This window comes from Colias philodice, chromosome 1, assembly GCF_061535455.1.
Source record: "Colias philodice isolate Cphi_HAF_F1 chromosome 1, ilColPhil1 Martin Lab GWU primary, whole genome shotgun sequence".
In the NCBI taxonomy this organism is placed as follows: Eukaryota; Metazoa; Arthropoda; class Insecta; order Lepidoptera; family Pieridae; genus Colias; species Colias philodice.
Genome location: NC_143086.1, coordinates 1,075,814 through 1,093,513, shown reverse-complemented (window position 1 = coordinate 1,093,513; position 17,700 = coordinate 1,075,814). Strand labels below are relative to the sequence as shown.

General features: G+C 32.5%; 1 protein-coding gene across 3 annotated transcripts in view; it reads right to left on the bottom strand.

Annotated features, from left to right (window-relative positions):
* LOC149490957 (uncharacterized) overlaps positions 1–17,700 on the bottom strand; it is a 74,287-nt gene that overhangs the window by 16,827 nt on the left and 39,760 nt on the right. For all 3 annotated transcript variants that reach the window (XM_089696244.1, XM_089696262.1, XM_089696253.1), the window contains exon 3: positions 2,627–2,993. In XM_089696244.1, coding sequence (XP_089552370.1) covers positions 2,627–2,993 — 367 coding nt within the window. The remainder of the gene's footprint in view (positions 1–2,626; positions 2,994–17,700) is intronic.

Below are 17,700 nucleotides of genomic sequence, written 5' to 3'. Positions count from 1 at the left end.
AATGTTTTTTTACCATTTTTTGGGATAACGTAGGTATTGTCAATTTAATAATTTTTACGTGATATAGTAATTAATTTAATATGAAGAGCCGGTTTCATCGCTTCTCCCTAATGACCATTATTGGACATTTTTTGATGTAAATTTCCATACATTATAATTTGTCTTTCTAACTACTATGAGTGAAAAATATCAGGACGCTGTAAGCATGAGTCCTGGCCCTGAATATTTTCTTTGTATAAGACTAATGTAGATAAATTACAATATATGTAAGTGTAACACCTGTAAACTTTAAAGCTTCACGCGTCCTACGTACATTATTTGCTCGTAACTAAATCAGTATTTTATAGTAGGACGCGTGAGAGGTTAAACTAGTTGAAACAGGTATCAAAACTAAAGACAAGTTTACTTACTCTTACATTGCCCATATCGTTAATGTATATTTACATAATACCGCACTTAACTTAGGGCTTAAGTGCCCTCCGTGAGTTCAATATCAAACTTACTTGCAATTAGCTATTTATAGATCGCTTCATGGTTAATTGGTTATCACAACGTCTATTTTAAGGTAAAACAAAAGCTATTTTCACACTTTACCTGCACGCTTTTTATAGACATTTTCTATGCTTTTGAACAATGTGTTTATTTTTATTAAAGGCATATATTTCGTACTAATGTTAACATAGATTTCGTACTAATATTATAAATAGGAGAGTGTGTTCGTTTGTGTGTATTTGCACACACAAATGAAAGAATAGATAAGTTTTGTTATACAGGAAGCGTCGAGCTGCAGTATACTGCTTTTTATTCCGATGTTTTTAACAGCAAAGTTAGTGTACTATCGATAAATAGAAAAACGTTTCATCGTTTTCTGTAGTCGAACTAGAAACATAAAGTGTGAGTAAAAACTGGAATATAAAGTGAGTAAATAGAAAGTTATTCTTAGCGGTCTAATTCTTGCTATTGTGTTTACAAACAACCATTCTACGCTTGTTTTTGCCAGGTCTTTTCCATACATTCGTCCATACGTCAAATGTATGACGCACAATAGGGCGCGCCACATACGCTGTGACTTGTGAGTGAATAAACCTTCGTACAAACTTTGTTAACGAATAAACATTATTTATTACTCCAGTATTAGGGGCTCATTTGAAGCCACAGGTATTGGATTTTGTCCAAACTAATGTTATAGAGAGACAACACGATTTTTTTTGACAATTTAACTCGAAAACATCTCAACCAACCAATCAACCAATCTATATTTTACCGAACATAGTTTTTTTCCTGATAAACTTATGCAAATCCGGGACATGCGGGTAGTACTTATTATGAATAAGTTCTTCTACAGAAGTGTTGAGCACTCGTTCTTAATGCATGAATTTCTTTACGAGCGACCGTGTTCTAAAGAGACGATCGTTTTACTAGTCCCCGCTGAGATCAAATCAAACAAAGTGTACATTTCAATCAAACTAAACCTTCCAAACAAATCAAAGTTGATATAATACCTATACCTTAAATCTATCTACATGTGATTTGGTCTAATGTACACGAACCATAAAGCCAAGTGTTCGTGATATTAAAATATTATATCGTAAAGGATTGGCCGTGTGCGAACGACACGGTGTTTAACTTATTGACGTCATCGCGAGGGGACGCTGATTATACGCTCTCGATGGCTATAACGCTTGATGCTTTCATTATTGTATGAAAATATTGCGTTTTATACACTTTAGATTGTGCTTGATTATGTTGAAAACGATAGCATAAGATGAGAAGAGTTTTCAATACTAATAGCTGCAATAATGGGAATGGATATAAATACATCTCAAGACACATCTCAAGATTTAAAAACAAACATTAATTATTACAAACCAAATTATTTAAGAGTAATGTAAACATCTAATCTCAAAGAAGACCTAAAATGTTATAGTCATAATTCACTAAACATAAACCTGTTTATTAGTCTTAACATATCAACTAAATCAACATCGACCCCGAAACTTTAATCAAGTCCGTACCAAGTGGTCCATAGCTTAATACCAATAAACTGATGCAGGATCGTTAACGTTATCTTGAGTCTGAAGATTCGTATAGTTTTTCTCTTGCAAGGACAATATATACATTGTAACTTACTCTACAAAATTGCATCGTTTTGCAGCAAGAATACTCCGACAGGCGTTCTCCCGTTCTTTGAATATTTTATTTAGTTACTTCAAGTACTTGCGCTTAATATTTATTAGAAGAGCAATACAAAACGTCTAGAAGCGATGCTATATTATGGATTTCAAGAGCTTTTTATTGGAATTTGTTATTGCTTCTTGAGTGAAGGCTCTTGAGCTCTTTTGTTATAATGAGGTAAAGTATCAGTTCTATTCCCATATACATAATATAGAAATAATAATTCTAAGTAGGACAATAAAAACTTCTTGACGTTTGTTGTACGGAATACACATGAAAAATAGAAAGAATATTTTGATTTCTACATTCAGGTGTAGGCCTGTTTCAGAATTGGGAATTGATTTGATTAATGTGTTATGTTACATACAAGAAAATATTTGAGCAGCTTTTAAGTATGGTTTAAGACGTTCTTAACATATTCTGTGAGAAAACAAAATAATAAAGAACTAACCTGCGCTATCCTCCGTGTCATAGTACCCCTCATCCAGCGGTGTCAAAGCGAACTTCCTGCTCTTCTCCTTATGCTCCAGCGTCTCCAGCTCGATCTCCTCTTTGGTCTTCTTCTCCTCCTCGGTCTTCTGGACTTGGCTCTCAAGTCTATCTTCAGACTCTACATCGCGATTTTGCTCGAAGGTCTTAAAGGATCGTAGGTTGGGTGGGAGTTCAGAAAACTTGCGGTAGTCTGCCCCGAGGCCCAGGATTTTAGCCAAAAGAATTGAAGGCTGATCTTGGTTGTATTCCAGGAACAAGCTGTAGGGATCTTGCTTTGGTGGTTCTTGGCCTTCCATACCCTCCCAGCGGCGGAGTACGGCGATCTCCTGAGGAACAAATATTTATGTTACTTTACGGACGATTTAAGATCTTAAATATGAAAGATTTAGATCTGATTTCGAACAATCTCCACTCTTAAATACCATATTATCTAGGTAGTACTAAAATTCGTTTTATGATAATATGACAATTTACTCTATACCTAATTAAAACTCATTTGATGAATAATTAATGAAATCATATTTTAACAACGTGATCAGTTATGAATTATGCTCCTGTAGATTAACAAAATTTATATCAAGCATATAATTGCATGTCAATTGAAAATGAAATAAAATTGCCTATTAATTTACGGAACATCATTATAGTGATTGTATTTATTTATATATTCATTGTTTTTTAAATTATTTTTGTTTACTTCAATCTTTATCGTCATAAATTCGAAATACCCTCGTTTACTAAACAAACATTTTATTCTTAAAACCATCGTAATTATTTAATATACTTACATTGAATAAAAGTTAAAGTAATACGAAAATAAACATAAAAAGAGATAATTAAAACGTTGACGATAAATAGGTTTTTTCTAGAATTGACCTTGTTTCATTTTCCTATTATTTCTTCGAATAACAAATAAAAGATTGTTTTTCTAAAGTTAATCCGCCTGATTAACTTGTTGTTGCAATGTAAGTACGAATCTTCTTAACTTTTCTTAAATAATTTTTATACACTAAGTAGCCCAGCAAAAGATAGAATGATGAAGGATATTTTTTAACTTAATTAAAAAAAGACGTTTGGCACTTGGGGACTGCCGCGGTACAGCTATCGCATGCTATGCCTTCAAGCCACACACACCACCGCGCCCTCGGAGTGGGGAGCGTGAGGTTTTTCGTTACGCAATTTCTGGATTCGGAAAGAAGCTATGCAATAGCTTAAAAATAGAAGATGAAAATGTATGAAGATTCATGCGGTTCTACAAAGTCCACATTAGTTCAGATTACTTTACCAAAGAGTCGTAATACGAAGGCCTACGCTTTTTCGGTCTATCTTTAATCTAATCATGCCTGTGATACGCATTATGGTTGAAATTATTTTACGTCCCTTGTATTTGTAGAAGTTAATCTAATATTACGGCATCTATTATTCTTTACTAGCTTTGCGCCCGCGGCTTCGCCCGCGTTTTCAAAGAAAAACCCGCATAGTTCCCGTTCCCGTGGGATTTCCAAGATAAAACCTATCCTATGTGTTAATCCAAGTTACCCTCTATATGTGTGCTAAATGTTATTGTAATTTGTTCAGTAGTACTTGCATGAAAGAGTAACAGACACACGCATACACACCCTGACAAACTTTCGCATTTATAATATTATATATAATATTAGTTGGAATTAGTAGGATGGTTGATTCGAATAATTTTAGGTCTCTAGTATTGAAGTAATGATTCTTAGTAATGAGCTGCCTCGGCAAACGTTGTTCTGTCCTATTGCCCCTTTTTCTTCTCTTCTCTCCATAAAAATCTTCCTTGAGTCTTAACAAAAACGTTAAATAAATTTGCCGCTTTTTACGATTACCAACACATTTGGCGACACATTTTTATCATAATGTTATCATTATGAAACTTAAGTGTAAAAACAACTTATTTCCACAATCTTCCTAAACCTCTTTGTATTATCACATGAAATCCAAATACAGAAACTCAATGAAATCTTTTGTTGCTTTTCGAGTTAACTACACATATTCCATAGCTGTTATAATTGACACACGACCTTTAGGGCCGATTTTTCAATCCTTGGTTAAAATTTATCCGTCCAATAAAGTATTACACGAACATTTTAAAATGTCACCTGTAAACTGTCAAATACGGACAATTAGAATACATTTTTGAAATGGTAGTTTAATACGTTATTCGATGAATAAGTTTTAACCAAGGATTGAAAAATCAGGAATATATACAATTCCCTGGACAATTTTCACTATAATAATACTACATTTCGACAGTATATCATTGCTGTAAACCTAATTCTTTACCATCAATTCTCGTAAACCTCTTACGTCATATTACCTTTTCGTAGAACGATCGTTCGTAGTTCGTAGTAGTTATATTAAAAGACGTAGCTGGGAAATAAGCCATTTACCGCCATAAAAGAATTATGTTTTTTCATTTATTTATTAAAACTTACAAATAAACTATAATAATATGAATATCACGTTTTTATGGCGAATTAATAATGGAAAAATAGATATTTTATCTGCCCTATAATACTCGCCGCCACAGCTGAAGTCTTGTAAATTCTTCGAGAAGAGTCAGAGTAATTTTAAAATATTACTCCACTTACAATTCTGTAAATATATTCATAACTTTATATGTAAACTAAATAATAAATCCGGCTCTGGAGACGAAAACTTCGATTCAAAATAAGTGAGATGCATTAGAAGTGTTCAGCGCCACAGGCTGACGTTGATACATCACTACAGAATATTCGCAATAACCGAAAGGTATTCGCAAATGTAATAACGGTATACGTTGGATAATACACGTGAATATTCATGGATCATTTGTTATTTTATTTTTCGAAGTTTATACGTATCAATCTTTTAATATTTGATTTTATGAAAGGTAGAATATGTATATGGAATGTTCGCTTAAAAGGTTCTAGATGTTTACTTCATTCGTAGGTATACGGTTGGTGTAATATATAATTATATCTATAAAGATTATACTAATATTATAAAGCTGAAGTGTTTGTTTGTTTTTTTAACGCGCTAATCTCGGGAACTACTGGTCCGATTTGAAAAATTCTTTCGGTGTTAGATAGCCCACTTATCGAGGAAGGTTATAGGCTTTACATCATTACGCTACGACCAACAGGAGTGGAGCCACGGGGGTGAAACCGCGCGGAGTAGCTAGTTGTGAATAAAGAAATTAAAGCTTATTATTTAGCATTTGACTCTTTTGCTATTTATTTGTGTTCTTAAGTGGAACAGATGCAAACTGCTTTTGCTATTCAATAAGTTACATTATTCAGAAAAACAAAATAAGCCTGTTAAGTGACTTAGTTCTTTAACGCATTGTTCGTTGTTTACGAGCTTCTTGGAAAGAAACCGAAGCTTTTCAATAACTTTTGCTGTTTCTTCATAAGTCTTGTTTGCAGACAATCTACGTTTTTGAACTCACTGAAATGTAAATAAGTAGTTGGAACTCTCTAGAATGAACTCAGTGAAGTTTAATCGTCTAGAATTTTCATTATAATGAAAATATGATTGAAATTCATCGAAGCGACATTTTAAATGAGAGTGAAAGTTAAAAAAAAAGAATTGAGCTGAAAACTAAAGGCGAGACTGTTTAATTACTTTCTCGATGGCTTGCATTATGTATTAAGCTGCCTATAAATTACGGCTCTGTTAATTAGATCCAAGTATTCATTAGTTATTCTGTTTGTTCTAATTCAATTATAGAGGTGTAATTTTAAGCTGAAGGTTGATTTTGGTTGATATTTTATTCACACTAATTGAGAAAAGTTGCCCGTCATTTGTTCGGAGTTGGCTTAAAGTTATACGAGCTTCGTATACTTATTTTAATTTACAGGTACTCGAAAGCCAAGAAGTTTGGAAAATAAGTTATATTAGAATCAAAATTTGTATCATTATTATTCGTTTTGGAAGTGGAATAACAACCTGTCTCATTTATTCCAGTTCAAGAATCAGAAGCGTAGCGTGCCTTGGCGGGGCCCCATATAAAAATTTGTTTGGGGCCCCTTAGGAAGGGTAAAGATTTCTCACAAAAGCGCACGTTGGGGGCCCCCTTGGCGCGGGGGCCCCGTATAATTGATACGGCAGATACGGCGATAGCTACGCCCCTGTCAAGAATCCCGATGTACATTATATAAATATACCATATATCATATTAAACAGGAAAATAACAAGGAGTATATTAATAAAAAATATGTAACCTTATGCTAGAGAAAGCACCTGAAAGCACTATTAAATAATAATTTAGTTTAATTGCTTATTATAATCCACACTAATATTATAAATGCGAAAGTAACTCTGTCTGTCTGTCTGTTACTCAATCACGCCTAAACTACTGAACCAATTTGCATGAAATTTGGTATGGAGATATTTTGATATTCGAGAAAGGACATAGGCTACCTTTTATTGCGAAATATGTACCACGGGCGAAGTCGGGGCGGACCTCTAGTAACAAATAATAATACGTGTCTATAAAAATTCAATTTAAGAGTTTCTAGCCGATGTTTTTGAATTTGTTTTGTATAGTCTTATTCCATGTAGCTGTTACATTCTTGTTGATTTCAAAGGAGCTTTGAAAGAAGCCAAGTTCAATGAATAAATATTCGAGTTTGTGGGAAAAATTACAATTTATACTTTAACGTAGAAACCGTTTTGAATCTATGTTCAAATAGCGAATATTTTGTATTTTAATTGTAATTTCAATTTACTATAAAAAATGGTGCAGGGTTTTAGATTTAATAGCCCTGCATATTTTAGATTTTTTCATTTTAGGAGGATGTGTCTCTCTATCAAGATGATGATCTTAGTTGCTTATGTTTAAAACTACATAAAAACTACTATACTATTACTACTATAAAAATATTTGCTTATACGGCAACAGCTAGTTTTTTCTTTATAAAACTAGCTGACTCGGCAGAAGTCTTCCTGCAAGGGCGTGACTGTCAAACGCCAAGTTTGATAGAAGATTCTCAATCTTAATTTATTCATTCTTTAAGAACCTTATATAAGGTATTAGAATTAAAAAGTAAGATGGAAAATTTTGGTTTCTTTTTAAAGATATATTTTATAGTAGCATAGTAGGTAGGTACCTACCTAGAAGAAAATACTTTCAACACAGGTATATAATATGGCTATTACCTAACTTAGAATATATGCTACGAGAAAATAAATAAAAATAGTTTATACAAAGTACTCAGTATGTAGTGTCATACGAAAAGCGTGAGCCAAAACGAACCAGTCGAGTATGAATTGATAGCGAAAATATTTCAATACCATAAAATCTCACTGTATAAAGTTTCCTAACACCTCTGTTACGAGAACACCTTTGATATACGAACCACGTGTTTTATTTTAACAAAAGATATTTTATCCTTTGTTAGTATTGACGATAAATAAGAAGTAAGAAATCGTAGACTGAAATATAAGCATTTTTATGTTATATTTTACAAATTATATTTTATTTTCTGGATTTAATTTCGCTTAGGAACTGTTTAAGTCGTTTTTATTAATTAAAAGGATAATCAATGAAAGTTTTAGGAGCTACGATACGAATAGAGATAACAGTTTTAAAGTACATGTGAATCTAATTTAATTGAGTGATGTTAGTAAGTATATTTTCAACATTCAATATCATAGCAAACCTAAAAATTCAATTTTGTCAGAATCTCGTTCTAATAAATCCACATTATTCATCAAGCCACAACACATCACGAAATCCATACAGCGCTGCTAATTAATGTAACACAAATTTACGGGAACACATTCTAGCACAGCTTTGTTTCGTGATTTCGGCGAAAATGTACGGAATTGGAAATTCCATTTGGTCCAAAGTCGGCATTCACTAAATGCAGAACGATTATTAATTATTGACGTATGTTTAACTCGAACACGTCTATTTGAGAACTGTAGAATTGTGTTTAGAGCTTTAGGTATTATGTATGCGGGTCAAACTGAATGTTATACGATTAGCAATTTGGCTTCATTAGCCGCAGCACGAAAATGTTTTGAATTGATTAGTTCACTTCTGATTGTCTAGTTTAATTATTTTGTGTTACTTCGTTTAACTGCTTTGATGTCATTAACACAACAATCATCGAGTTTAAGATATTGTTCTATATTACGTACATAAAGACAGTGTACATGTGTATTATGTTTTACCGAAACGGATGAACCGATTTTAATTAAATTTAACTTTGATCTTAACTTATACGTACAATGGCTAGGTACTTTAGTAAGCTGAAAGCATTTTCATATTTCATACAATGCGTAAAACTATCGATAAAACATTAGAAGTGCTAAAGTTAAATCATTTGAATTTACATTTTCCCTTTTTTATTTAGTGTGGGCTTAATTTTGAAGGTTTTAATCCTTGGCTTAAGCCTCAACTAATACTTGTACTCTACAGTTTATAACAGATCAACTACTTTAGTTCAAACACAATTTGCTGAAGCATGTAGTAATCTGTAGATTGGGGCTACACTTTCGCCCTCTCTAAACCTACATGCTGCCAAGCTCCTAATGATTAAACTGAGAAGTTGTATTCGGATAAACACTTGATAAATTAAAGATATAACTATAGCCTCGTAGAATAATTTCCATACTGGTTTAGATGGAGTTTTTTAGTCCAATATATAAATAATAAATAAATCATTTATTCCACTTAAAACATTTTACAAATAAGAGCGACCCAGGCTCCTAAGATAGTAAGAACTATTTTTCAGGAGCCTGTGTCTTCCATTTACAGTTACATGACACGAAAAAAATCAGAGACAAATTAAATAAAATCAAAAATAAATTAAAAATTTACATGCAATTAAAACTATTAAAAAAAAATCAATAACAATTAATAAGTACATACAGCAAAACAAAAAACAAAATGTGTCTAGGTATCTAATTACAAATAAAGCACGTCCAAAACAAATTTCGAAATTTATATCATCACATAAATAAATTATAAATAAATAGTATTTGTGTAGAAAAGTATAGATTGTAAAGAAAATGGAAACGTATCTGTCCTTTAACCACGAGGGTAAGCTAGACTTAACTTTTTGAATATATTTTCTTTAGAGTAAGCTCTTGATGGATTTTGTTACATTATTATTCAACGTAGCAATGTCTGAAACGAGGCTACGCGTGGTTTAGATACGAATTATTTCAAAATTTTAAATTAATAGATCTTGGGTGTTGTATGTTGTCATGTTTGGTCTTAATTTAGCTAAGTTATAGCGTGGTTTTAACTAGTTTAAGTTTCGATTTTGTTTTTAATATTTTCACATTAATTAATGAGTCTTAAAAAGAAATAATTCTCTCTTTTAAAATACTGCACATTACTCTGTAATCCTTTCTCATGTATTCTTTACTCTACATAATTCTTAATGAAAAAACCCAAACGTTTCGGATTTTAAACATTACATAAAGGAGTTATGTATAAATGAGGATCAAAGTAGATAAATACATTTATTCTATTTAACTAATAATTAAATTGTGCTAACACAATTAAAATACAGACATGCCTTAATAAGCAAACGAGTAATACACGGATGAAATATCAAAGCAAATTAATTGTAACATGTAAGGGTATGGAGCGAGAGAACGTTTGTAATTGTAACACAAATAAATTTAATTTTAATAAATATGGGGAAATTCAAGACTCGGTGTGTCCCGCGGTTTTACATGCCAAGTCCATGGTTCAAATTTGGATTTACTTAAATTATTTAGATGTGGAAGAAAAATAAGGTAATGTCAAATGAAAGACAAGAAAATCCGAAGAAAAACATCGGTGTTTATTTTACACCTACATATTTTGATTGAATTTACACCCAAAAATATCATAAAAACCGGTCAAGCCGTTACGGAAGAGTTTGGCTACAAACACGAAAATTATATAAATTAAATTTTAGGTAATTATAATAGATTTTTAGTCCTTTTGATTATTTATTTATTCACACACATAAAATACGATACCTACAGAGTATGTTTCGTAGCACTCACAAAGCAAGTCACTCTATTATCAACAAAGATAAGTTGTTATCACTACTCCACTTGTTCAACCATTTCTATACAGAGGACTCATAATGAAAATATTTCGACCATGTTTTTAGTTCACACAAAAATATGCTTTATATTCATTAATTTAAGTTTTTCTATGCTTTATAGACATTTTAGTTAGATCATTTATTTTTTACTAGTGGTCCGCCCCGGCTTCGCCCGTGGTACATATTTCGCAATAAAAGGTAGCCTATGTCCTTTCTCGGGTATCAAAATATCTCCATATCAAATTTCATGCAAATTGGTTCAGTAGTTTAGGCGTGATTGAGTAACAGACAGACAGACAGAGTTACTTTCGCATTTATAATATTAGTATGGATTTTAAATCTCTAAATCTAAGTATACACAGTTCCAGTATATTTTACAATACTCATATAGATTAGTATAATTATTATTAGATATGCAAACTTGAGTACAACTGCTATGATAGTTGCTATATCAAGTATGTTTCTCCAATGATATTGTATGCAAAATAGAGGATTATCTCGAATAAGATATATGTTGTAAACTAGGTTAATACCCGAAGGAATTCGCATTATTCATATTGCATATCATTACGTTCGTACAATATATTTTATATTGTTATTTATTATAATGATTATTTTAATCTTAACTGATTGTTTCTAAAATTTCAGTTAAATTATGAAAATAATTAAATACGGACAATAAATTTATTGTTATTACAAACCTTTGAGTTGCTGCAATTTCAAACTTATCAAACGCAAACAATTTTTAAATATGTTTGTTCTTTTAAAATGTTGAAATACTAATTTTTTATTCATAAAACATTTCTCTATAAAACATCGAATTACAGACTAAGTTAAAATTAAATTATTAAAACACGAGCTCAATCCTTATCTCACACAAAAAACAGAATAGAATTTCGCTTAGTATTATAAATTAAATTACATTAGCATTAATACAGAGTATTCAGCAGATAAGCAATTACTGACGTCATTAAATATTCAAAATGGCGGGCTAATGCTAAAAGCTTGGCATTCAATGGAATAAGCGCGAACTAGGCAGTTGAGAATGATAAGATTATGTACGAAATAAACCTGTTGAATCTCGGATCAATAAGACAGGTAGCGTTTCGAATTTTCCAAACAGATTTTCCAACTTTAGGCTTTTTCCATGAACTTATTTTAGACCGTTGCTGCGTTGACGTAGTAGGTACCGTAACGGCGGGGGCACACGATGCGTTGCGGCGGCGGTCCGGCGCCGGAGCGGTGTCGCTGCGTCGTCTTACATAGAAATATCTGTGGCATGACACACGATGCGCTCCGGCGCCGCACCGGACTTGCAACCACCGAGACGAGGCGGGGAGGGGTGAATGCGATGCGACGCCGGAGCGGCACCGCTCAGTTGTTTTGCGTCACAAGGAAGGAGACACGCTCGCTATTCATTAACAGACTGTCCAACGCTGCTACGGCGCCGCTGCGACAAAACAACGTTACGGCGCCGCACCGCTCGTGTGCCCACTGACACGGTGAAATCTTTGCGGTGCGGCGCCGCAACGCATCGTGTGCCCCCACCGTAACTGTTTAGTAATCTGCGCTTGGTCTCAGACTATTAAGATTAATCGTTATTCGTTTTGTTCTTAATTATTTATTTATTTATCGTAAGATACTGTGCTGGTTTTATAAACAAAATATATTTGTTATTTTCCTTTACAAAAGGAAACAAATTTAAGAAAGATCGAGCATGCATTGTGAACTTCAACAAAGAATAGGTACAACATATGAAAGAGCAATATTGTATCTCCACCATACAATGGACTATTTGCCTCACCTTCGAGTTTGAACGCACTTGTATAGAAAAAAGTTTCCAATGCAATTTGTCAATACGGGAAATACATTGTGATTCTATTACTTATACTATATAAGTTTTAACGTGGTGGTAAATTTATTTATACACAAAAACACACTGCAAAAAAAGAAGTATAATTTGTCAATTACAAATATGAAATCTAAAGAGAAGATACTTATGTTCTTTCACCGTTTACTAGTTAATAAAATGTTGTTCCAAACGTAATTGAATAGAAATATAACATTAAAGCTGAACTAGGAGCTATAAATTTCACGGTTTGCTTGCTGGTGAATGCTAATATACCTACTACGGGTTTCTAGGCGAGGCATGTTGTATTCTGTTCCCTATTATTTTGCTAAATTCAACGTTTTCGGTGTTTAGGTATATTAAAGTAAGAGGATACACAGGTGAATAATATTAGTTTAATACCCGTTATAATACGCTTAACTATATCAATAACCCCAACAATTGATATGAGTTTTATGAATGTTCTGGTATACACATAAATTTTCATTATTAATCTCAAATTAAAGTTTAATTTGCCTGCTTCACAATGTTTATTTATTATTTTATTTATCAATCCTTTATTGCACTTAAAGAATAAATTATTTTTTTGTTATTCTTGTTGTATTTATTCTATTTGTGTTATGAAACTACTTACTACGTACAACGTTAAGCGAGCAAACATATTTATAATAAATTTTATTATTATTTCTCTGTAAGTGATTCAAATGTAATCTTTTTGAGAAATAAATGTCTTAAACCGTAAAAAATACAAACACTTAAAGATAGCATATACGTAAAAATGGCGGTCTTATCGCGAGCGATTTCTTCAATACGCGATACTACATTTCAAAATTGCCCATGTACCTCTAGGTACATTATTTTGTTCATGATGTGTGTACATTGTATGGCAAAACATTTGAATTGTGTTATTCAGAAATCGGGTAGCAACCAGTTAAGTGATTTTAGTCATTGAACCGTTACTGCTGTACTAAAAGTGATTACTGAGCTATCCTTCCAACCCGCTTTCTGTCCTGACCCCTGGTGGATTTTGACCTAATTCCCTTTGGTCAACGCTTCCACTAAGTGGTCTAGCCAGTCTGGTAATTTATATTTTAATATAAAATAAATGCTAACTGATGCTGCAAATGCTCGGACACCTTTATCAATATTTTAATTAGACCGAAGGATTGTACGAATGTACATGTATCTCAATGGAACAATGAGTAAAATTCCACCAAGGCGTATCAACAAGTACATGTTATAAAAAAAAAACATGAACCCTTTGTCGTAAAAAAATAATTAAAAACAGATCTTCGTATTTCAACGTACATTTGTATTACAACAAAGTTCTTAAGAGAATAGTTAAATTAAAGATATAAATAACATCAACGTAACGGTAACCTATTAAAAACTCGAATTTCTATTACCCGAATCTTAAAACCCCGAAAACGGTTGTTAGAACTTTTAAAAGACAGATGTAATGAATGACAAATTTTTAAAATTCCTTTTTTAATTTCCCAGATGAATCAATTTCCAGATGCATCAAAACCAGATTTTTAAAAAGTATTTTTTTGTTTCCCGTATTCTCATAATACAGATCTCATTTTACCAGATTCTCAGAATACTTTTTTTTGTTTCCCATCGTACCATTTTCCAAATAAACTATTGCCAAATTTTCATAATCTTTTTATTTGGTTCCCATATAATCGTATAACAGATAAACTATTGCCAGATTTTCATAATCTTTTTATTTGATTTCCATACAATCGTGATTATACCTTTACTATCGACTGAAAATAAACATTGTCAGTAAGTAAATTTATTGTTTTACTTGTCCATTGCAGACCGGTTTTAGTGTCAAAATCGACTCAGTAGGTTAGGTTTGAACTACGACCCCCACGCTAGAACTGAATCGCTATTGTTTTACTTGCCTATTACAGAAAGTTTTAAGTATTAAATTCGACTCAGTGGGTTAGGTTAGGTTTGAACTGTGACCCCCCATGCACGAGCCGAGCGAGCGAAGCGAGCGTGCCGCGGCAGCGGCCGGCGAGTGCCAGAACCGACTCGCTATTGTTTTACTTGCCCATTACAGAAAAGTTTAAGTGTCAAATTCGACTCAGTAGGTTAGGTTAGGTTTGAACTGTGACCCCCCATGCACGAGCCGAGCGAGCGAAGCGAGCGTGCCGCGGCAGCGGCCGGCGAGTGCCAGAACCGACTCGCTATTGTTTTTCTTGCCCATTACAGAAAGGTGTTAAAATCTATTCAGAAATCAAAAGGTTAGGTTAGGTTCGTGCTGCGTCCCCCTGGAAGGATTACGTTTTGCTGGATATCATTTATTTGAATTTCAAAAATCTGGACATTGTTTGTCTGGATATCAATTAACTGTCTTTCAAAAAATTGTGTTTTAAAAATCTGGCTTTCGTGCATATGGATTACGGTCATCTGGATTTTGTGCATTTAGATTTCGTATGTCTGGAACTCATTCGTCTGGATTGTAAAACGTCGTACAAATAAAGAAATGGGCAAATGAAATTCGGAGTGGCGATTATATGGCAAACAAAACTTCGAAATTTTAAAATTCGGGGTTATGAAAAAATGTCCAAACGTTTTCTAGATTATGATATTCGGAATATTAAAATTCGAGATTAAGATAGGTAACCACGTAAAACCTATTAAAACTTTATAATTGTAATAATACAAACTTTGATCTAGTACTGCAACAAAAGTATAATATGAAGTCATAGATTCTGATATCACGAACGAAATAAACAACAAGAGAACTTGTTGAAAACTTTGAAACTAACATTATTACTAATATTATTTTACCTGAAAGTAAGTTTAATGGAAGCGGTCGTGAACGAAATTATATTTCGGCATTGAAACCTTAAATATTTACTGAGAAACCAAAAAAGTTAAACATAGCTAATATAATTTTCATTAAAAGTATAAGGAAGAATAAAAAGAAAATAGTGGAACCAACTACGTACTAGATATATATTAAACTCTTGGAGTCATAAAGCTCTCTACTCATTAAATAGAAGTGGTGCTAAAATAATATTAGTAATGAACGGAATCGACTTATTTGAATTATATGAAAACATACAATGCACATAGAGATTGCAAAGCAAAGAAATTGCCTCTATAAAAATTCCTATATTGATTCAGCCGTCTATTGAGGACATTTTTACTTTAATCGTATTAGATTGCTTTCATATCTCGAGTTCAATAGGCTCACATAGTGGAGAATACTTGAGTATTAAAACAAGGCACAAAGCAATTTCTTAGATGCAATATCGACGGATGCAATCATTCTGTAAATTGGCGGATGTGGAATGCTATTGTCTAAGCATACATACTTACTATACATGTCGTTTTTGTTATTGACATTATTGCAATCAACAAAAAGAAAAAAAACAAAATATAACACGTATCTTTTTGATAATATAAATTTATCTATATATACGTGTTAGTCGTTCAGAGGAATAATTATTATCTTCGTATATGCATTCACATTAAATGTACATAGAGCTAGAGCAAGAGTTTTTTTTTGTGATCTTTTAATGTAAACCAGTAAACGAAAACTCATATTCAGTGTTGATCAGTATTAGAACATTGCATAGAATCTTTTCAAACGCAGTAAGAACAACGAAAGAATTCTCTACGCCTGTTTACACTAAAATAATTTTACATAGTGGGGTTGGAACGATTATTCGCTGGTTTGATCTAAATAAAACCCGAAGCTCTTTTTAAAAATATATTCAAAATGTGAAACAACAATTCATCAAAGTTTCTCTGGTAATGTCAAATACACAAAGGACTATTTTCAATACGCTTTGATGTCATGCTGTAACATTTGTTTTACATGAAAAAGGCTATAAAAATCTTTTACTATTTCACAAATAGTTGGAACTACGAAGTCCCGTTCCCTTGTGAGATAGATAGATATCGCAGGATAGACATCGCATCGCTTCAATGATCCATTTTCGACACGTATTTGATACATAGCAAGGCACGGGAGGTACAATTTTTAGTTTACATCGAAGCTTTATAGACCATTAAAGTTCCAGCAAGAAAACCGTCAAGCTACGTCGTATTATTTGTAAATAATTATACAATCATACTTTAATTTGTGTATGTCTTATAATATGATAATTATTAAGTATAATTATGAAATCGTTCTAAAGCGTTGACACGCATGAGCAAGGATAGCTTAATATCGCTTCGCTACACAAGTCGTAGCTGCTACGTCTTTATTTTAAGGCTCGGATATTCTTGGATATCATTCTGTAATGAGGTCTGTTTTAATTACGGAGTTGGAGAAGTTTGAGTCTATAAATATTATTCTGTTAAACGTATATAATTAGCGGTTTCAGCATTTACTTTTGAAGTTAAACTTCTATAAGCGCGTTGAGAGTAAAATTTCAAGGTCACGTCATGACAATACCGTCACGTCGTAAGGCGACGATTTTGGTATCTTTGAATCTTGCCAAAGAAGTTTCACTTCTGACACGTGTGCTCGGCACATTAAACATTTTTAATAGTTTTTTTCTTGTATTTAACAGCTATAAAGATCGTTTTAAAATTAAAAAGCTACAATATTATTCATTTTCGCTCTATACGCGTCGAGAAAGTGATAGGTGAAAAGTGTAATTTAATTTTTCGCTTGCAAACCTTTTTCAAGGAAAATTACGTGGCTCGGTCGTTTGCGATAACAGCCGGGTTAACCTTTTTACTTGCAATTTTGCGTTTCACAAAGGCTTGCAACTTTGATACCTTAATTAATATAGTGTTTTTCCCAACACTTGCTTTTGTGAAACATTTTTATTGACATTAATAGCAATTTTTGTTCCTTTTCTTTATTAAGTCTGCTTGACATAAACTCTGTATTTTAATTAATAATTATTTGAATGTAGATGTTTTATTTACATAGAAACTTTTCTTCATGAACTAATATTAAACACAGCGAATGATCAATATTAATTAATGCCAAACTAACACCAGAGCAAAAATAAATTAATATATTTCAGTCCTAAAATATCGTAGTTTGCTAATAAATTCAACTGTCACAGTCTAGACGTAACTGTTTTCATCAAAAATAGTAGCAACAGAATTTGGACATTCGTATAATATTTTCTTTAGTCC